Source organism: Gopherus evgoodei, chromosome 11 (genome assembly GCF_007399415.2).
Source record: "Gopherus evgoodei ecotype Sinaloan lineage chromosome 11, rGopEvg1_v1.p, whole genome shotgun sequence".
Classification (NCBI taxonomy): Eukaryota; Metazoa; Chordata; order Testudines; family Testudinidae; genus Gopherus; species Gopherus evgoodei.
Window position 1 is genome coordinate 70,204,915 of NC_044332.1, and position 21,891 is coordinate 70,226,805.

At 40.7% G+C, this 21,891-nt stretch overlaps 1 protein-coding gene and 1 long non-coding RNA gene across 3 annotated transcripts in view; one reads left to right on the plus strand and one right to left on the minus strand.

Annotated features, from left to right (window-relative positions):
* Positions 1–21,891, minus strand: part of PDIA5 (protein disulfide isomerase family A member 5) — a 130,403-nt gene that overhangs the window by 3,201 nt on the left and 105,311 nt on the right. Inside the window, exons 15-16 of one of the 2 annotated variants that reach the window (XM_030579850.1) lie at positions 8,755–8,825; positions 1,465–1,598 (exon numbers count right to left, since the gene is read on the minus strand). In XM_030579850.1, coding sequence (XP_030435710.1) covers positions 1,488–1,598; positions 8,755–8,825 — 182 coding nt within the window. In that variant the 3' untranslated portion in view covers positions 1,465–1,487. Of the gene's footprint in view, positions 1–1,464; positions 1,599–7,254; positions 7,357–8,754; positions 8,826–21,891 lie in introns of those variants that run through there. The other variant, XM_030579851.1, reaches the window with a different exon arrangement.
* On the plus strand, positions 114–17,140 carry LOC115659555. Its single transcript, XR_004002580.1, has 3 exons — positions 114–273; positions 5,892–5,894; positions 17,130–17,140. It is a non-coding gene; the product is annotated as an uncharacterized LOC115659555 (long non-coding RNA).

The following is a 21,891-nucleotide window of genomic DNA, read 5'->3' on the forward strand; positions in this document are numbered from 1 at the left end:
GACACCACTATTTACCTCTTTCCATTCTGAAAACAGACCATTTTATCCTTTGTGTCCTATCTTTTAATCAGTTACTGATCCAGGAGAGGACCTTCCCTCTTATCCCCTGACAGCTTAATTTCCTTACGAGCCTTTGTTGAGGGACCTTGTCAAAGGCTTTCTGAAAATCTAAGTACACTATATCCACTAGATCACTCGTGGCCACATGCTTGTTGACCCACTCAACGAATTCTAGTAGATTGTCAGGCATGATTTCTCCTTACAAAAAACATGGTTTTTTTACTATAGTTTCAACCATTTGCCTAGTACTAGAGAGTTAGCTTACCGATCCTGTAATTGCAGGGTTGCCTCTAGAGCGTTTTTAAAAAATTGACACCACATTAGCTATCCTTCAGTTATCTGGTACCAAGCTGGTTTAAATGATAGGGTTACTACCAACATTAGCAGTACTGCAATTTCACATTTGAGTTCCTTTAGAACTCTTGGGTGAGATACCTGTGTCCTGCTGACTTATTACTGTTTAATTTATCAATTTGTTCCAAAGTCTCCTCTAATGACACCTCAATCTGGGACAGTTCCTCAGATTTGTCATCTAAAAAGAATGGCTCAGGTTGGGGAATCTCCCGCACATTCTCACCGTGAATACCAATGCAAATAATTCATTTGTTTCTCCACAATGGTCTTATCTTCCTTGAATGCTCCTTTAGAGCTTGATCGTCAGTGACCCCGCTGGTTGTTTAGCAAGCTTCCTGCTTCTGATGTACTTAAAAAAAAATGCTATTACTTTTGAGTCTTTGGCTAGCTGTTCAATTATTTTATTTATTTATTTATTTGGCTTCCTAATTATATTTTTACACTTCACTTGCCAGAGTTTATGCTCCTTTCTATTTTCCTCCATACAATTTAAACTTCCAATTTTTAAAGGATGTCTTTTTACATCTAACAGCTTCTTTTACTTTGTTGTTTAGACACTGTGGCACTTTTTTGGTTCTCTTACTATGTTTTTTAATTTGAGTATACATTTAAACTGATTTTTCTATTATGGTTTCTTTAAAAAGTTTCCTTGCAGGGATTTCACTTTTGCCACTGGACCTTTTAATTTTGTTTAACTAAATTCCTCATTTGTGTCATTCCTTTTCTGCAATTAAATGCTACCATGGAGGTCCTGGACTTCAATCTCTTACCTGGCAGCCTGAATCATCAAAATTCACTCCAAATTTTCCTTAGCAGGTGCTACATTTCCCCGAATAGACCAAACAAGTTCTAGTTCAAAAATGCGTATGAGGGTGGTACACAGTGATTCAGCCCAGTGAATTACTGATGGGAGCGGAAAAGTTAAAGCCTTTTGCAATACATTCGAAAGTTTACCCTGTCCTGTTAATTTACAACAAAAATGGAAAGAGACAAGACATTCCTCTCCCCATGGAGGTTATTTTTTCAAATTGCAACCTGTTCTTACACTTACCCTCTCTCTCCGTTATATTTTTCTACAAACTTCCCATAGTTGTATAGTTAAAGGTGGGGTAACCATCCACACCTTCCTGTTTACACAGATCATGGTTCTGTTCTTTGGCACAGTCCACTGCAGCATAAGCTATCTGAAATACAAAAGGAATAGCACATAAGAGATGAAAAACCATAACTGTCTGCTGCTTCAAAGTGCGGCACTTTTAGTGGATGAGAAACTGAAGAGGTGCACACACCCTCTGCTGTTGCAGCCTCGATGTGTCTGGAATAGGAACAACCACTTGTACCAAAATATGCAATGCTTTTATAATCTCCAGAGATGGGGAGAAGGATAAGAGCATCAGACTTGAGTTGACTTGCACAACCCTTAGGTAAGACGAACTCCGTTCTCTAGGAGTGCAATTCATTGTGCTGGCTAGAACTGTATCTCTTAAACTTCATTAATTAGGGCTACTTGGCTGCAAGTGCTTACAGGGTAAGAAAACCATCTTCATTATCTCTAATTATACTACTGTATCTGACTGGCTGCAACATCTTCTTCCCTCTTTCGTTTATTCAGAGAAGCTTATATAGAAAGATGGTGCAATGTTTATTAATTAATTCATAGAAGTGTAAAGGGCATTAATGATTTATGCTCAAAGCAGCTATAACAACCCTCACCCAGTTCCCAGGTTAAGCGAGATGTGGGTCTAGTGGATAGGGCACCAGAGTCAGAAGACCTAGGATTTAATCGTGGCTCCGTTACTCATCTTCTGTGTGCCTTCAGGCTGGTTGCTTTACTCCTCTGCCACCCTTGTCTATCTTGTAGTTTGGACTGCAAGGTGTTTGGGGTAAGGGTGTTATGAGTACGTACAGTGCCTAGCACCACGGAGTTCTGATTGGGTATGGTCCCTAGACGCTACAAATAATAACAGTAATAGCTCAAAAGAGAGCCCAGCGTGGCAACTCTCTGCTGATCTACCGTAGACTGGCTTTCTTCCTCTTTGCCTGCTCACAGAGAGAGCTCATAACTTAGGAGCCACAGTATGTCGTCCCAGACTAAACAGGGCTTATGGCTACTGTTACCACCCTGTGTGTACCACTGGGAACCTGATTCTGAGAGGCACTGAGAACCAGCACTTCCCACTGGCTGCAGTGGGAGTTGTGGATGCATCACAGGATCAGGCCTTTTTTAAATTTTCAGCTTCAGCTCTTTTGGAAAATGGACTTTACTTACATTGGCCCAATCCCACTGTTATTATTATACATAGCTCCACCTGCAGACGTTATTCTAAAGTTCTATTGCAATTTACAAACACTTACCTTCACAATCCCATTACGCATTTGCTGGAGACTGGGTGAGTTACACAGTGTTAAGTCTATGCTACATAAAAGCCAACCAATTAGAGAAGGGTTTATTTTGACTACTGGCTACAGTGTTTCAAAACTAATCTAATATCAGATGCATTTTAACTTTAACTTTCCATTCCTCTGCTCCTACTCCAAGCACTCTGAGCAAAAATACCTTTTATTTTGCATGATGTCAGTGCTTCTGATGCCCCGTACTCCCATAATTAAAGATCACTTACTATGCCACTATGTCTTTTATTTGCATGGTGGGGCAGTCAAAACCTACATTAACTGATTGCAACATCTGGGCAGCCATTAAAATAAACTGGAAAATCTATCTTGGGGTTGTGTTGTTTGGATTTGAGATCCTCATAAAACAGGGCTTAGAAAGATCAAACTCGATTGTATCCTTGGATGAAAATTGCTACCTCATTGCAGAATATCACTTCTTTATTCATGTGTTAAAACAGGGAAACCATTAAAGTGGCCTAAAAGACCAAGGATTCCTGAAGACTATTTAAATAAAGGAATAGTATCACAAATACATTTTGGTAGATTTTGTACAACTCTTGATGAATCGTGGCCAAAAAATATAAAATGTTAAGAATAATCCGCAGCAAGAACTCTTCGTCTATTTATGTCTGGTATTTATACATTAAAAGACCATTATTTAGGTTGCATGTCAAGTAGTTGAAAGGAAAAGCCAGATTTACAGTTGTGCAACCTTATTGCTGCCTCCTTGTGCAACCATTGTGTGCACTAAAATAAGGCAGGAGCCCTGTAAGAAAATATTGACCATGTAATGAAAGACTGTATCATAATGTATATGTAAGAGGGCAGAATTAAAGTTGCACAGGCAACCGTAGACCTGGTATTTCCTATCTCTGGAGTTCTTGATTTTGCAGCCTTAACAATGTTCTTTTAACGAAGTTTCGTATGTAATTCCTAATTGGTTTGGATTTTTTTTTAAATAAAAAAGGCAAAACCAAGTTCCATTAGGTGCAACTGTAAATCTCTCTATTGTGCATCAAACTGGGTTTGAATCCTAAACCCTCAGCATTGCAGCACAGACTGCCTCTATTTGCTACATTAGCTGGCAGCAGGAGAAAGCTGTTATTCAGAGGCAGGGGGTGCAGTGGAGGGAAATGTGCTGGTGAGGCTATATGCTGCGTCAAGGGTGGTGGTGGTGCTCCATCTCTCTCTTTCTCTCTTCCTGGAGCAATGGGAGCTATTACTCCTTGCGATGTCCCCAGATGTGCCTCGGCGGTAGGGGGAAGAGTCAGCCACGGGGCATATGCTGTGCAACACCTTAATGCGCTTTAGAAACCACAACCCAATAGCGCGCATTACCTCACTGAGTAGACAAGCCCTAGTATATTACTATACTTAGTGTCATTGTTTTCTTCAGGGGAACCACCTCCCAACAGAATTGCGAAACAATTTTCTATTCCAGGGTGACGTTACCATTTTAAAAAAATGTGTATGTGTTAAATGGGTGTCTGGGAAAGAGACAACGGAATCTCCTTTCCTTTCAGCAAATTGTTCCACTTCTGTTTTTCAACCTTTTGCTTTTAACAGTGTCTTCAGCCATTGTGAGATAATGTGAAATATCTTTCTTTGGTAGCAGTTGCTCTCCTATTAAAATATGTACCGCCATGCACAGGTTTATTGATTCAAGGAAATAAATTTCTGCAGGAGCTAATATTGACTTTTGTTATGAAAATGGAACTGAATAACTGAATATTGATTCAAGGAAGGAATGATATAGGACAGGCTTATTTAAAAAAAATAAATTAGGGATAACATTTCAGTGTGAAAAAGAATGGTACTAAGCATCTGCTTTACAGAGTAGTCAACTACAGAGGACAAATCTGATTATAAAAAAAAAGTCTGTTGTTGCCAAGTGACTTCAAGGTTTTGATAGCACATACGAATTAAACAGGGACCCATTCTTCCCTATGTTTACTGTACAAGGTTTCATTTATGTAATTGGTTATATCTCCAAAATACATAACACCCACTGAGGTTATCCACAATTCACTTGTTATGGGAATCAGTTTGCAAGAGAAGATTAATCTTTAGTTACCGTGATGTACAGGAACAACATTACCATGTCTGATGAGTCTTTTTTTTTTTTTAATTCAAGACATGCTTGAATCTCCAAAGCATTAGTTTCTTGTTTCTTCAGTGCATTTGTGTCCCAATTTCATCACACAGAATTTTCCTGGATTAGGACCTGAAAGTGTCGTTCAACCTTAAAAAACAACTGCCAAAATAAAATGGTGGAGGTTCCATATTGTGATTCATTAAGTCTCACTGATTTCTAGAGGTTCTGCAGACCACAGCAGATCTTCCTTCAGTGACGGCTGTGCAATCCCAATTTCTTCAGATTTTGCCCTCAATGACAACCATACAAACCCACTGTTAGCTGACTGGTGTTCGGCTTATATAGATGCATAAGAGTACAAGTGTGTTCAAAAAATGTAAGTAATTCCAAAGAGGCTTGCCCAAAACAGCAGCACCTTTTGCAGAATTCTAGATATTTCTTACTCTGTGGGCATGGGAAAAAAATTCAACAGATTTCCTCCACGAAGTTCAGATCAGAGCACCATAAATCAATTCATTCTAGCTTAACTTTGGACTCAGCTTTGGGGCTCAGCTGAAAATGAGCCTGCGGACTTCTAAAGGTTTTATTGGCATCCCTAAGAGTCTCTAGTCTAGAATATGGACTGAACAAATCTTCATGCTCCTCCATCTGTTCAGCAAAGGGACAACTGTCACACTTGCAGCTCTTCAGCATCTGCTGGTGAGCCAGAAGGTACGAATGGTCTCTGGTGAAAGCATCCATAAGGAGAGCTGCAGATGCAAATCAAGGCCCAGGGATCTCTCCTGGCAGCTGCAAGTGAGGGCCATAGCTCCCCAGGCAGCTGAAAACAAGAAGGTCCCAGGACCCAGGTTTAATATTTTAAAGTACCTGAAAGTAATATTTTGTCAGCTGTTGAAAAGCAAGAAGTGATGTGCAACTGGTATAGAATGAAGCCCTGCAGTGAGTGAGGAGCCTTGCAACAGGGGATGTCTCATTGGCCCTAGCAGAGTTGGTTGCACAAGAACCTTTCCAGAAGCTACCCTGAATTCTGTACAGTCAGGATGTGCTCAGCGTCTCTAGACTTCTCTCCTCACTGGCCTGCTCTTACCAGTAGTTCAGAGACACTAAAGCAAGTGGAGGTGCAGGGGCTGTGAGTGGTATGCCAGAGCCAGATATTTCCAGATCTTCTGTAATGCGTAGACACATTTGACAAGCACATCAGCTGGATATTTCTGCTAAAGCAATCAGCCATGAGACAACCAATGAAACATTGATATTTGAGGCCCAATTTTGAAATAGTGACCTTGATTTCTGTGCATGTGACTTTGCATGCAGATGATGGGATTTGAATGTGCAAATTCTGTCGCTAGTGCACAAGTATTATGTGATTGAAAAGTGCACACCAACAGATTGAGTTCTTTGGAAAAAATCTGGCCTGTTGAGTCTTCAAAATTAATGCCCAATTTTGATAATGGAGACAACATTCACACCTCCGTGCAGTCTGTTTTCTGTCTCTCTATGAACTTGGGAGAGCTCCATCAGTTCACGTTTTCAGATATTTTTGCAATAATAAGGCCTGGAATCGTCCTTTTCCTTTTTTAATTAAAAAGTTAAAATTTTCCAGATGCTAAAGGGCCACACTTATTGAAAAGTCCATGAGAATTTAATAGAAAATGATAAACCTTGAACCATCTGTTAGCATCCCTGTTACAGAACCCTATAGGACAACAGTTTAAAAAACAGAGAAAGTTTAATTATTTTCCATTACATTCTGTACATTTTTAAGAATAATACCTTTGCTCCTTATTTTTGGAGCAATGTCTATTGAGCCCTTTTGGTTTAATTCCTGTTTAATTCCATAGGGTCACAATTCAACAAAACATTTAAGGATGTGTGTAACTTTAAACACAGGAATGGTCTTATTGAAGTTAGTGGAGACAGTCACATGCTTAAGTCCTTTGCTGGATCAAGGCCTTAAGTCTTTTCTACAAGGGCACCAACACGCAGCAAGAAACATCTTGGTAGCCTATGGGTTGTGCATGACTGAAGAGGGTTTCCAAGGTGATCAATCCTTAGTACTTTCAGAAATCAACAAGGGGAACAAAGCTGTTTTTGCTGTGTGCCTACCTTTTGGAAACTGTACAAACCTTAATATTCTCTATTGGATCTTCTGTTCCACCTCATTACATTTTATACCTCTGCACTTCAGCCTTAAGTGCCCTCAACTGAAATAAAGAGTCGCAGGCATCAATCATTGTCTCCAGGGCTTTGAGTCCTTTCACAGCTGCCTGCAGTTGTGAATCAAAACTTTCAGATGTTTGCATTCAGCCCAAATGACACATGCTAAAATTGTGATCAGACGTTTATTAATACATCCGGATAAGCAAGTCTCACATTTTGGGGTACATTCACTTCGTAACTCCTAAATGGAATAAAATTGCAGGGAGCTCCAGACAGAAAAGCCTGTCTCAGACCTAGCAGAAGGTAGAGAGAAAAATGACATGTTTTTAGAATGCTTGGAAACAAACTAGTAATCACAAGGCATAACGCTGCAGGAGAATTGAGAACGGTGTGCCACTAAATTCTGCTACATGCCACCTGAACCCCAGGGCAGAACATAGATATATGATTATGGCCCCAGTTCAGCAAAGAACTTAATCACGTTCCTCACTGAAAGCACGTGAGAAAAAGGGACTAGTCATGTCCCTAAAGAGCTTGTTGAATTGGAGCCTCTGTTTCTTGTACAGACAGAAGGTGCCGGGTTGCAAAGACTGGGAAGAAGTAAAGGGAACTAAAAAACAAACAAAAAAAGTTGTTTTTTAATAGCATCTTTCATACAAACCATATCCTGAAACATCACAGATCATAGAGACGAGAGAAGACTGAAGATGTACTAACAAAGGAGAGATGATAGTGCTTAACAGCAGACACCTTTGTTTATATGAGCCAATGAGGCCACTGTATTTGTGTAAGCAATGACTACCCACGTGATTATGGGTTTGATAGATCTGACACAAACTGCATTTCCCAGGTTTTGGATTAAGGGTGGAATTTTCAACAGCTTGCACGTGATCTACAAAACACAAGTCCTATTGAAAGCCAATGGGACTTGTGCTCCCAAGAGACTTCACTTGGGTTTTGCTTGTAAATCACTTAAGCTCTTTTGATAATCCCCTCTGCATTTCTGCCCAGAGTCAGGGTGTGTCTACAGTCCAGCTGCTAGAGTGCACAGCTCCGGCACTGCACCTGTGCTGCTGAAGGGCCGTAGTGTAGATGCTTCCCACACTGACAGAAAGAGTGTTTATAGAAACACTCTAATTAATCCACCTCTCTGAAAGGTGGTATGTGGGTTGATGGAAGAATTCTTCTGTTGACCTGGCTGCATCTATACCAGGGCTTAGATTGACCTGTGGAACAGGGAACAAAATTTTTCACTGCTCTGAACTATGTAGCCAGGTCAAACTAAGAATTAGGCTAGCCCAGATCTCAGACACATACATTTCTTCCTATATCCACCCCAAGAATGTATAACAAGAATGTAAGGAAGGATGGACAATAAAATGTTTAAAATAATCTTTATTTCTCATCTGTAGATTCAAAGAGTTACAACATGACTTAAGAAGGAAGATTTCACCCAAGAAGAATTAAAAGAGAAAAATAAAGAAAATCAGAAAGAAGGCTAAACGTTCAACTCAGTTTGGCCAAAAAAAAAGTATGACTTCTAAGATGCACACATATTTTATAACTGATTAACTTGTTCAACAACATTCCTCTGCACAAGCCTTATCATTAAATGAACTAGATCAAGCTTGTTAAGTGAAAAGATAGCAGAGGCACTTCAAACATCCCAGAAACTATTAAAAATGGGTTACCTTTCGATCTTCTTTAAAGAGTTCTGCAGCAGTTGTGAAATGTGGGATGGAATTTTTACAGTGTGGACACCCTGTGCAGCATAGGAAGAAAAGGAAAAAAAAAATATGTAAAATTCATTGCAGAACAGACATTGGGGCTACAAAGAGACAAGCCTGTAGGTAAATTAAGAATCAGCATTTAAAAGAAAAAAAAAATTTCTAGACGAGAGGTTCTCAAATTCTGAGCCGAGGAACTCGATGGTATGGTGAGGGACATGGCCTCCAGCTTAGGAAAGTATCCAAGTTTAGGAGAGAACTTAAATATTTGCATAAGTCCCAATAAGTCCACCCACGTGCTTAAATATTGCCCTGAACAGGGATGGACTGAAGCTTAAGCACCTTCCTGAATTGGAACCACAGTGCAAGGGTGGTCTCCTTATTTCCAGTTGCTTTAAACAGCATTAGAAAACATCTATAAACAGATTAAAGATTTTCATATTATTCTGTTTTCACATACGTAATTACTGTAGTTGCCACAGGGATGTTGTGTGACTGAGAATGGGAGGACTAGAGGTGGAGACAGTTGTGAATGGGAGGAGAGGTGGTCTGTAGGCTTGAGAATTGGAAGGGAGGTGTCCATGAGACAACTTCTGTATTAAATATCAAGCCCACACTTCTAAAGTTCTGGAGCCACACCCAGGGGGTGGTTGCAAAGTACATCAGTACGCCAGCTTTTCACAGCTGGAGGACAGACTTTCAATTTGCATTAAGGTTTCAGGTCCTTGCTTTTCCATAGTTTTCTCTCATTTGCTCACACAAGAAACACCAGGCAATTTGAAAGGGGATTGGGTAGGATAGGACTGAAGGAAAAAACCTACCCACAGAAAGGCTGCGCAGTATACTGGTAATACTCTGTGGGAAAGACTGGCTAATATGTGGTGGTAGTATAGCAGTGTCAAACTAGAGACTAGTTTAGTTTCTCACTTATGTGGACAAAACATTCATTCATATTTACAAAAAAGCAAACCGGGGAAGGAAGATCTGCCCTCTTCATTAGAGAGCAGCTTCAGATTTTAATGGTCTCAATTCAGCGGCTCCGTACATTGTCTGTGACAAACCTGAGGTACTCTCAAATACTTGGCCTACATTAGATAAATCGGTGTGACCAAAAGTAAAAGATCTGCAGTGAACAATTCTTCCTAACTTGTGGAGATTGTGCACAAAGGAGTTGTCAGAGCCCTTCTCTTTTGGTTAGACACAAGGAAAACTGGCTAACTTCCTCCAGCCGTGCACTGATCTAATGTGAAGGTAAAAAGCTATCGACGGATAATCAAAGTATTCCTGCCCTTGCCTTCAAATGATAAAGAGCAGCATGCAACCAACTGTGTGTTCACAGTACAGTTCACATGAGTCTTACTGTCATTTATCAATGCAAAATATTTGTAAATAGGTGGCATTCTTCCCTTCTTAGTCACTATTGAACAGATGCCCTAGCATGATGTTAAAAGGCACTCTGCTACTGGGGCTGCTATCTTTTACATGAGATGTAAAACCAAGGTTCTGGTATCAAAGATTTCATGGTCTTTTTCACAAGTGAAGATGGTTAACCCTGACATCTTGGCAAATTGCAGTACCATTGATTATACTGTTGGCCATCCTGCCAACTTTGAATTGTACATACAGTCTTCTTCCTGCAGGGGGAATTTTCAAGAGCACAAAGTGTCTTAGGAGCACAAGTCCCACTGAAAGCCAGTGAAGTAGTAGGAAGTAAATACCGAAGAAAGTCAATCAATGGAACTCGTACTCCTAACTCACCCAGGCATTTCTGAAAATCCTGCTCTTAGGGTACATCTATACTACCCGCCGGATCGGTGGGTAGCGATCGATCTATTGGGGATTGATTTATCGCATGTAGTGTAGATGCGATAAATCGATCCCCAATCACTTTCCCATCGACTGCTGAACTCCAGCTCGGTGAGAGGTGGAGGCAAAGTCAACAGGGGAGCCACAGCAATCGACTCCATGCCGTGAGGATGCGAGGTAAGTCGAACTAAGATATGTCAACTTCAGCTACACTATTCTCGTAGCTGAAGTTGCGTATCTTAGGTCGATCCCCTCCAGTGTAGACCAGGCCTTACTATCCTCGACTACTTTGTAGTGTTGCTACATTCCATCCCAAAGGCAGCTGCACTTCGGCGCTCGGTAAAGAGATCCCTGTGCATACACAGTATAATCTGAAGATTATTATGTTTATTTTGTTAAGTGCTTTAGTGTTGGTCAGGCTGAACTGGCCGTTTGGCCCGGGGGACAGGTCACTAGACTGGGACTCTGGATTGCTTGGTTTCTTTTCCCAGGTCTGTAACCCATCTGATAGATGATCTTAGATAAGCCACATCACCTCTCTGTGCCCTTGTTTCTACTCCCACCACTTGTCTGTCCTGTCTATATGGGCTGTAAGCACTTCAGGGCAGGGACTGTCTCTCAGTATCTTTTGGTACAGCATCTAGCACTATGAGGACCCAGTCTTGGCTGGGACCTCCAGTTGCTAATGCAATACAAATAAGATAATAATGGGTGATGGGGAAACACTTAAAGACATTTCAGAAGCAAAATGGCAAGAAATCACACCCACAATCAAAGAAACCCTTCCCTCAAAATTATTTAGATAGTAGTTTACACTTTGACAGCATTACTCCACTCAGTCCCTCTAGAAGACAAGGGTCCCCCCAATAACTTAGCCTACAAAGTGTTTTGGAGCGTTGGGGCGGTTGTTTTGAAGGACTTGAGTTTGATTCTCCAACACAGTTTTTACTAAGTGATCCTTCAGATTGAAAATAAGACGCCCCAAAACCAAACACAACTTGATTTAAAGTTCCCTCTTCCAACAAGCAAATGTCTTTCAGACAGCATCCCTTGAGTGGTTTGTACCACTCTCTCTGCCTGAGGAGGGAATCTGCTACAAGCCCCCACTTATGTGCTGACACGTAGCTTTGACAGTTAGGATTTAGAACAAGTCATTCTTTTCAAGTAAATACAACTGAAAGCCAATAAACCACCAGTGTCCCTTTAGACACAGAAAAGTCCACTTCACATTAAAAATGCAACCTGGTATTTTACTGTGGTCAACAGATGGCAGCTCAGAATACCAAATTGCAGTTCAGCTGACAACAGGGGATTAATAAAACTGTCGGGCATGTCAACAGTTGCTCAATGGCCCTACTGTCCTAGCACGTCATCATGATACATAGTGCAGAGTAATATCCAACAGAGGGCATCAAGACAGCTATGAGCAAAGACTTTTAAAGGCACAAGGGACCATTAGATCATCTGGATCATTGCCTGTATTTTCCAAATGCTATGACTAATATGTCTGGAGTTTTTAGGCAACATAGAGGAGATAGCTAAACCACACAAAATCCAAAATCTTACACACTCTTGGTAGTTGCTTTCACTTCTACACTTCTCCCTTCCTACCTGTCCTTTCCATGTCTAACACAAACCATCCCCCACAACAGGGCTTACTGGTGCGTATCTTACATTTCACTTCTGAATTTGACTCAGTGTGTTTTATTTAACGTATTCTGGTCACAAAGCTAAAAACACCAACATACGGCTTTTAGCATCACTGTTCAATGGGCGTTCTGTTAACTTTGACCATCTACCCATGGAACCGATGTGAAGTCCATGCCAAATTCTGTGCTGAATGCTCAAGGAGTTTCAAGAAGTCACTGAAACAGATGTGGGAAGGAGCGCCTCAGACGGAACTTCATCTGTTACAACTTAAAAGGATTGCCAAATGCAGAAAACTGGAAACCACCCAATTCAGTCATTCTATTTAAGGCACGCACCCACAAAAAAGCAGAGGATGACATCTTTCTTTTGACAGAAGGAAAACTCATTCCCACCACTCCTTTTTCACATTTCTCATCACACTTTTATTTTAAGCATTCACGCTGTCGTGGAGATTTGAATGTGAAAAAGAACCAGTGTACAATTACTGTGGATTAAGATATGAAAGTACACGGGCTGCTCAGAAGAGATCTTCCAGATGGGTTGGAATGGAAAGATTAAACTTGAGGCAACTTAAGGTGTCGATGAGATGTCAAGAGTGGAAAGGTTCTATACATCTCTCTCAGGTATTTATAGGGCAGCAAATCTTGAAAAGATGAGATTTTAATTGCAATGGGAAATGGGGATTCAAAACCCCTCTGGTATCTTTGAAAATCTCAGTTGTAGTATCTAGCTGGATGGGTGGCGGCACGGCAGGAACATTCCTGAAATGGAAGACCTATACCAGGGGAGATGGGTTCCACCTTCTTCAGCTTGCTTGAAAATAACAGGCTTTATAATGACAGAGGAAGGTTATTTACACTAAAGAATCTGGGGGAAATCAGCAGAAGTTAAGGTGCCCTTTAAGGATGCACGACAACATCCATAGGCAGTTTTGGTTGCAATGAGGTGCTAAGACGAAGGTATTTGTTAAGAAGAGTTCAATTTCCCATGGCAAGGTCAACATGGTCAAAGCAGCAGTGTTTCATTTTGAAACAGGAATGCCCTATACTGGCAGAAGTAAATACCAACGATAAGACTAAAACCCAGAAATGGGCAAGTTGGAATGATCCCGTTAGATGCCCTACAGCTTATGGCATTTAAAACTAGAATGGACAAGTAACTCCAAAACGTATTGCAGGGAATAAACTGCAGAGGCCACCAGGAGATGAACTAGATCAAGGATTCTCAATCGGAGTGGTGACCCTCAGGAGCATCACAAACAGATGTCAGGGGATTGTGACCACCCTGCAGTTATTGTTAAATAGGAAGGGATTCCTGGCTAGATGGGACAGGTGTCCTGGGATGATGACGGACTAGATAACCCAACAGAGAACCAAGAGATAGAAAAGACCTCACATTCTATGAAGAGAAGGTTTAGATAATTGAGGTTAAAGATGTAAAGGAATCATTTAAAAAAATAAAAGGGATATTACCAGTTCGTCAGCACAGACAGAATAAGTCACCAAGCGTGCTTGGGTAGCACTACACATAAAAGAATGAAATGGAGGCTCTCATTGGTTCTGCTCCTAGCACGTAACATTTCTCAAAATAGATTCTGTCATGGCTCATCTCTCCCAGCTACTTAATCCTTATCCTACACCTTCACTGCAGCAAAGTTTTGGTTATACCCTTGGAGAATATGAGGGTCACAACATGAAAATAAACTCACTTAAAGAGCATAGATACAACTGCATTAATTTCCCCCATCAGGAAATTTTACTGAATCTCCCCTAGTTGCCTGATGCCCCACTACTGTCCTACGGGTTACCTCTCCACTTTTAGTGTCATTGGCAAATTTGATCCTGGCTGAATTCACATGGCAGTTGAGTTTACCAAACGACAGGTTTAAACACAGTACAGATTTTCAGAAGAGAATTGTGATTGTGGGTGCCCAGCTTGAGATACCTTAAAAGGGACCCTGTTTTCAAAACATGCCAAGCATCCTGACCTGTGAAAATGAAGCCCGTTGTAAAGGGTCCCCAAAGTTGCCATCCTAAAATGGAGGCAAGCAAAATCCTTAAATTGCTTTTAAAAATCTTGACCAAAATTCATTCCCTATTCAGAAACCCCAGGGTACAACCTGTGTGCTGTTTGTGAGTGGCCCAGGTCAGAGCGACCGCAACAAAGCATTGTGAGGCACCCAAAGTTACAGGGCAGGGGTGACCCAAACTCTCATTAGTCTGGATTGCACCCCAGATATACGTGAGTTGGTTGTATGTGAGTTTACTAAGGCTAACAAATGCCCTTTTGCAAGTGAAAATTTTGCCATAACAATGAATGGATTGAAAAAAATAAAAACCTATGTCAGGTAAAGTCTGATTTAAAGAAAAATACAAAGCATATATTAAGAACAAACTGACCAAAAATAATAATAATAATAATAATAATAAAAAAAAAATCAACCAAATGATTGTAAGTAATCATTCTGCTACATCACAATAGAAGACTGCATGTGCAAATGTAGGCCTTCCATCCTACCAAAGGGAGATGGATAGGATGTTCAAGCCGTGAAAAAGTGAAATGAATTTCTTGCCTCTATTTTACTAGCGTATGATAGGGAAATTCTCATTTTAAGTGGGTTTTTTTTTTGTTTGTTCATTTTTAAACAAGAAAACGGACTGTCTCCTTAACAGACATCAAAGCCTTGAACAAGAAAGTCTAGAAACTCAAATGCAGTAAATTATCAGGACCAGATAGTTATTATCCATGTGTCCAAAGAACAGTGTGTGCAATAGATAGTGACCGACAAAGAGAAGTCACAATATTGAACTTATAATATACATGGGTAACATTTTCAAAAATGCCCGAGGCTCAGATTTTAAGAAGTATTTAGATACGGCTGTGCTCAGCTTTGCAATGCATCACTGATTTAGCAGCCTAAATCTCATTTTCAAAAGGATTTAAGGCACTTAGGCACCTTAGTCACTTAGGCCCACATTTGTAAAGGTATTTAGGTGTTGCTGTGTTCAGTGTCAAAGCTCCTAACTGATTAAGTAGCCTAAATCTAATTTTCAGAAGGGATTTAGGCACTTAAGAGCCAAAATCCCATTGACAGGCTCCTTAGTCCCATTTTCAAAAAAGACTTAAGACTTCTATATACCTGAGTCTTTCGAATTTACTATTAAGTCACTTTAGGCCTTGCCTGCACACAAAAACTGTATGGTTTTAACTCTACTGATATAGTTAAACAGTATAACTCCCCTAGTGCGGACACAGCTACACCACTATAAGAGTTCCCACATGAGAAGGAGTTCCCACAGAAGAAATTGCACCAGTACAACTATTTTGGTCACATCCCAAATCAAAATAGTTATACCACTACAAAATCAGTGTGCAGACCAGGTGGTCAGCACTTTTGACAATTTTATCTTATTATACCTTTACAGATCTCTGTCTCGATCATAAGACATACATTTATATATAGAGACACACACAGATTCACACACAAGTAAGGAGTATAATGAGTAATCAATATATTTATGATATGTATTTGTTATACATCCATTATTTTACCAGACACATTACACACACAACATTGACATTTAAGGTTGTAACCCGCTTCAGCATAAAATGTATTATGCAAACTTAAACCAGCACTGTCACACCTGGCTTAGGACACAATGGCATTTACACCGTCTGAGCTCTTGTCTCTGCACAACAGAAAAAAACCCCTTTGGTCTTTTAGCAACTCGCATCCCAGGATCTCAACAGCTGTAACCAACATTCATTTAATTAAGCTTCAAATTGCCCATGAGCGATAGGCATTACTACCCCTTTCATAAGATTCAAGATTAACCTATGTCAAAAAGAGGTTACATAACTTCCTCATGGGGTTTGGTTCTGCTAGGAACTGAGCACATCTGTGAGGTGCTGAGTGCCCTGAAGTCTGACTGAGAGTGCCCAGCACTTTGCAGAATCAAACCTGGTTGCAGAGGTGGGATTGAAACCCAGAAGTCCTGACTCCCTGTCTGCTGATCTAAATAATCACCCTCTAAATAAGACAAAGAGACATTGCTTTCCATTACTGGTTTTAAAACAACCACACTCCCTAGCAAGTGAAAGAAACACATCAGAATCCATCAAAGCCGATAGAGGAGCTGGCAGAATTCAGAAGACAAAAAAGGCTGTTTCCATTTTGAGAATTGAAGCAGTTCACCAGAATTAAAAGAAGGCCATTCCTTGGCCAATCAAAGAAAGTTAGATCATGTACTATAATTGCAGAGATCAGAGCTGAAAAAAACAGCTAGTGCTTATACTAATACAATTCATGCAGCTACACAAGTTATTGAAACCACAGAAAAATTCAAGAAAGCCATTTGGAGATGTTATTGAAAGGTTCATTTGTTTTTGTTCCACTGGTAAAGAACTGGAGGGTCTTTTAATATACTATCTGGGACCAAACCTTTTTTCATAATATGACCTGACACAGCATAACTTGTGGCTTGGGAGAATGATCATTAATATTTGAAAGGAAGGTGTTTGTCCTTTGATTTGAGAAGTTTGTGGAGTTTCATTTAAGTGTCAGGTCAATTAGGCCTTGCCTCATGGCTCTCAACATTGACAAGCAACCTATTAATAATTTCACAATGTGCTGGTGTTTCCTAAGATATTTGAAGTCTAATTTTATCAACACTTTTAAAAAAAAGAGTAAAAAAGAAATTTTCCTTCCACTGTAATAGGGATTTAAAGGACCAGGTGAAAGAAAGCCATCAGTAATTGTGCATGAAGTGTGTGGGTTAGATACTATTCCACAGCATTGTCTGTAGCAATAGGCAGTGCACTAAAATTTTGAGATTCCTGTACTATAATTCCAGCTCTGCCATCAACTCATTGTGTGCCTTCAGACAAGTCTCCATTTCTCCGCCTCAGCTACTCAATCTGTATAATGGAGAAACTTACACCCTACTCCCCGGGGATGCTGTCAGGATTAATTAGTCTCTTGCATAGTTTAGGAAGAGCTATGTGAATGTTAAGAGCTATTTTTTATCCTTAGCAGTACTTCACGAGAGCTCTCTTTCACCAATCTTATAGGGGGATTTTCAAGGACATCTAAGGCATTCAATTACCACTGACAGTCAATGGCAGCTATGTACCTAACTTCCTGAGGTGCCTTTGGATACTCACTCTAGATTGTCAGTCTTCATCGTAGAAGTGTAGCTCCTAGCTTGCTGTCATTTGGCAGAGCAACGACATGCACTGCGTACCCTTGGAATCACCTCCTGTCGGTTTCTGAAGTCCTAGCTAGTTAGAAATCTGTCTGGTCTGAAACTGGCACAGAATCTCCTACTGGCTGCAGAATATCATTAACCCTTGAAGCGCACTTGTTCAAAGAGCATACATATCGCATGTTGAAAGGGCACCCAGGTAACTATAGCTACAGCTTTGCCTACGCATTTACTGTCTGCATATTGTATTTATCTCATTACTTTGTCAAACGCTTGAGATACCTAGAGTGCAAAGGTGCTGCGTAAAACCAAATCCTTTCAAATTGCTGCCTTTAACAGCAATGTGTGGAGCTTTGACAAAAAATATCACAGGCCAGACATGGGTTCCCTGGAATTTGGGGATGGGGGAGGCAAGGAAAGAGGAAGAGGTGAGCAGTGGAGGACTTCTCAGTTGGCGCTCCCCCTACAACAGGGGACAAGGATACGATTTTATTAAGAGTGGACTATCACCACCACCAAAGTACTTCTGACCCTTGACACATGTAATCCAGCTAAACAGAAGGATGTACAGTGAGCACCTCTGAACTGGTTTAGAACAGAAAAGCGTTGAAATAAAAGACACTCAGAACAAAGCTGGAGTTTCACTCACAGAACACCTGGATTTTTCTCTGCATTTTTTGTCAGTTCCCAGTAGCACCTGACAAAGCCTTTAAAACACAGCTTCATGAAGCTGTGGACCACAAACACAGGCCTCAATTTGGCCTCTGATTTTGCAGGCACAATTAACTCCAACCACACTTGTGTGGCTGCATTTAACTGCATGAGCAAACCGGACCTTGCCATGCAATCACTTGACTTGTAGGCACAGCTAGTAAAGTCCTATAGCAGGGCCTGCAGCTAGTTGCCGATGAAAAGATAAAGGGGCAGTTAACTGCAGCATCAAAGTCCTAAATTAGAGTCTGGCTCAAAATCAGGCCCATTGTAATATTATGGTATCAGCTGAAAACAGAAGTTACAGCATTATCTAATATGAGCTTGACCCCACAAAGTCAAGAGACTTCAGAAGGATAGTAGTTCATTAGCAATCTGAAACCTTCCCTATTCATATCTTTGTATTGCAGAGTAAAGGTTGCACTTTTGGGGGTGAAAGAAGGATTATTCTGCGGCAAATGGCACACATGGTACGACTGCTAAATCATCTAACGTAGCCAGTCACATAATATGGGTAATCTCCCTCCCAATAATCAATCAATGGTAACATTTTAAGGTTATTAAAGATTTAAAGCAGGAATCCTGTTTCAGAAAACAAGAGGGCTTTATGAGTGTGAACCTGACTAATTTCTCTTCAGCTTTAGTGCCATAGCTGTATTCCCAGCTTCTTCCTCACATTTCTTCCTCAGCTGTGTTCAATCCATTAAACTAACTCATAATTCTGAAGTAAGAGTAATGGACAAACGATTTTAAGAGCAGTTCTCTCCGTACTAATTATTATCCTCAGACACCAAGAATGTAACAGTAGCTGTGCCAGCTTGATCATGGAAGCCTCTGTACAGATTCACCCATTAACAAAACAGACCATTAACGGATTCTCCAGACAGCAGTGTCGTCCACACTATTTACACCAACAAACAGATACTTGACTGACATGAGAGTAAACAGCAAGTTCCCCACTAATGTACAGAGAGAAATCAGGTACAGGCAGAGCTCACACAAATCATCAAAACTCTGAAATGCATAAACCCACTAGATGTGAAGCGTCATTATCCAAATGCTCAGATCTAGGTCCTGGATATTTTCCTCTCCTTTCAGCCAGTAAAACCTTCCTGGAGATGCTTTTGCCTTTAAAGAGATTCTTTGCTGTGTGCAGCCAGTAATTTGTATATGGGGTGTATGTTCGTGTGAATATAAATTTGATACCTCTGTCATGAAGACTCCTGAAGGATTTTGGCTTATGTATACACACCTCCTTATGTAGTTACCTGCAGGGATAGTCTGAGGAACTAAATATCAGTCCTTTGCACAAAAGATAAGCAGTCTCAATTACAGCATAAACCAGCCTCTAACTATTGGGAAGTTAGGAAATCTCTCCCATGGACAAGTTATGTCATAAATGCTTACTCTGAAAGAGCTGGTGCTGGCCACTGTCAGAGAAAGGATACTGGACTAGATGGACCATTGATCTGATCCAGTGCAGCATATCCCACATGCTTATGGGATACAGAACTTATCACATGCCTGTTGCTTTGTGATGCATGTTTGGTTCTAGCTCACCTAATAGTTGAATATATCAGATAGTTTTTCACTTTGGTTCCCTCACATAGGGATCAATTCTCTCCACATCTACAGTGATGAGCTAGCGAGGGGGCAGGGAATGCCACAAAAGAAACAATTCTATGACACCCCGATTCTGGGGCTAGTTCTCCATTGGTCTCTGCTCTAAGCTATGCTGGCTGGCTGTTACACCAGACAGGGATCGCCAGAGCACAGCAGACTCGACTACACCCCTACATGAGAGGGACAAAGAATGATAGCAGAGGTCTGGTGTAGCCAGCTCCATACCAGCTAAGGATTACTCTGCAATGGGACTGGGGAAGGGAGATCCTCAGTTATCTTATTAGGGCAACTTTCTGGCCTGTTTGTGCCCCTGGAGAAGCCCAGATGTGTTCCACTCCTGTACACCAACTTCCTGCTCACCTGTGTCATTCTGTGTATTTGTGGGTGTACAGATGAGACGAAATCAGGAAGTTTCCATTTTGGGGATCGGAGGACTGGAGGGAGAAGGGGTATAATTGGTGCAGGTAATAAGGCAGGAGGCTGATCTTAGTTTCCAGCAAAGTCTGCGGGGGGAAATCAATGTGCGCCTGTTGCAGACTTCAGTGTCCCACATAACATCAACGAGATAGATACAGAAATACAGAAAATAACTGATCTAATCTATACAAAGCTGTGTCCCCCATCTGATTTCTTACCGCTATGCATAAGCAGACTGAGGTGTTCCTGGCCTAGCTGGTGACAAGGCCTCTCAGTCAGGGTACATCATAATAAGGATCCTGAGTCCTGAAAAGAGTGTTTGTACCACTGCCAGGACAAGGACCTGCTGCCATGCCTCCCAACCACCATCCCACAACAATGTTAAGACCCATTTTCTCTTAACCAAGATTCAAATCCCACCCAAAACATTTTTCAGAGATAGGTTTCACATTCTAACTCACCCGCACCACAAAAAAGAACAATGCAAGTTTGGGGAAACTTTAGGAGATAAGCAAAAGCCAAAGAAGAGATGAACGTCCTAACTATATGCATAGCAGCTGCCCAATTCCGACTAGTTCTATATAAAACCCTTTCATAGAAGAGTGTGGTCCCTAATAATGTTTTTATTCTGGGTTATCTTTGCACAACCTCCATGGGTTACACTACAATAATACTAAGGACTAAACCTCACCAGCAGGCAATAATCATTTCAGGTTAAATTGAAGTTTCTCTGCTGATTAGTAAAGCTAACTGAAAATCAGCTCTCAGCAGTGAAATATCTATTAAAAATGTCCACTCTGTAAACCTTGTTGAGCCCTACAAATTGAAGTCATTTGGGAATTTAACAGTGTTGGCAATGACCATCATTACAAGACACTAAAAGGAACAGTGAGCTTTTTCTTATTATTACTTCTTGTTTCAGCTGATAGGACATGTTTGTTAAAAAAGTGTTTGTCTTAAGAAGAGAAATCAAATTGGTCTGGGAAACACCAAACTTTTGCACTAAAACTGACCAATTAAAATAAATCTCAAAGAACTAAGACTATTCCATCACAATCCAACCCCATTCCCGATCTGGTTGATTCCTTCGTATAAAAGTCTTCTTGGAGGTAGATTTTGACCTCCACGATAATCCACAAAGAAATGTGTCTCCATGCTAGTTTTCATTTCTTAAAGAACAGTATTTCTGTTCGAAAGAAAATAAATGTGAGTTGCATTTTTTTTTCCTTTTCAAAACTTTTGAACGTGTGGAAAACCCTTAACAGAAATCCTAACTAGAAGAAAATACCAGAACGCTACTCTCTGTAATAAACCTTATAATGCATTCTTGTCTGATTCACTGGGAGTTACCCAGCAAAACATTCCAAACTGAGATGATACTCTATTGCAATCTGTTTGCCCTTTGTGGCTCTGACAGTTAATCAACAAGTGATTTTTATCATGAAGTTTACTGTGCAATGGCAGGGGCATGTTAACACTAAAAAATGTTGGTACATCTGAAAAAGCCTGCAGCCATAATGCCATTTGTCACCATACAGCCTACAGCCATACAGAACCACTCTGCTCCAGGTTGGATCTGCTTAGTACCAAGATGGAAGACCAGTGAAAACCTAGTTATTACAAGTAGCATTGTTTATATAGTATCAGAGGGGTAGCCGTGTTAGTCTGGATCTGTAAAAGCAGCAAAGAG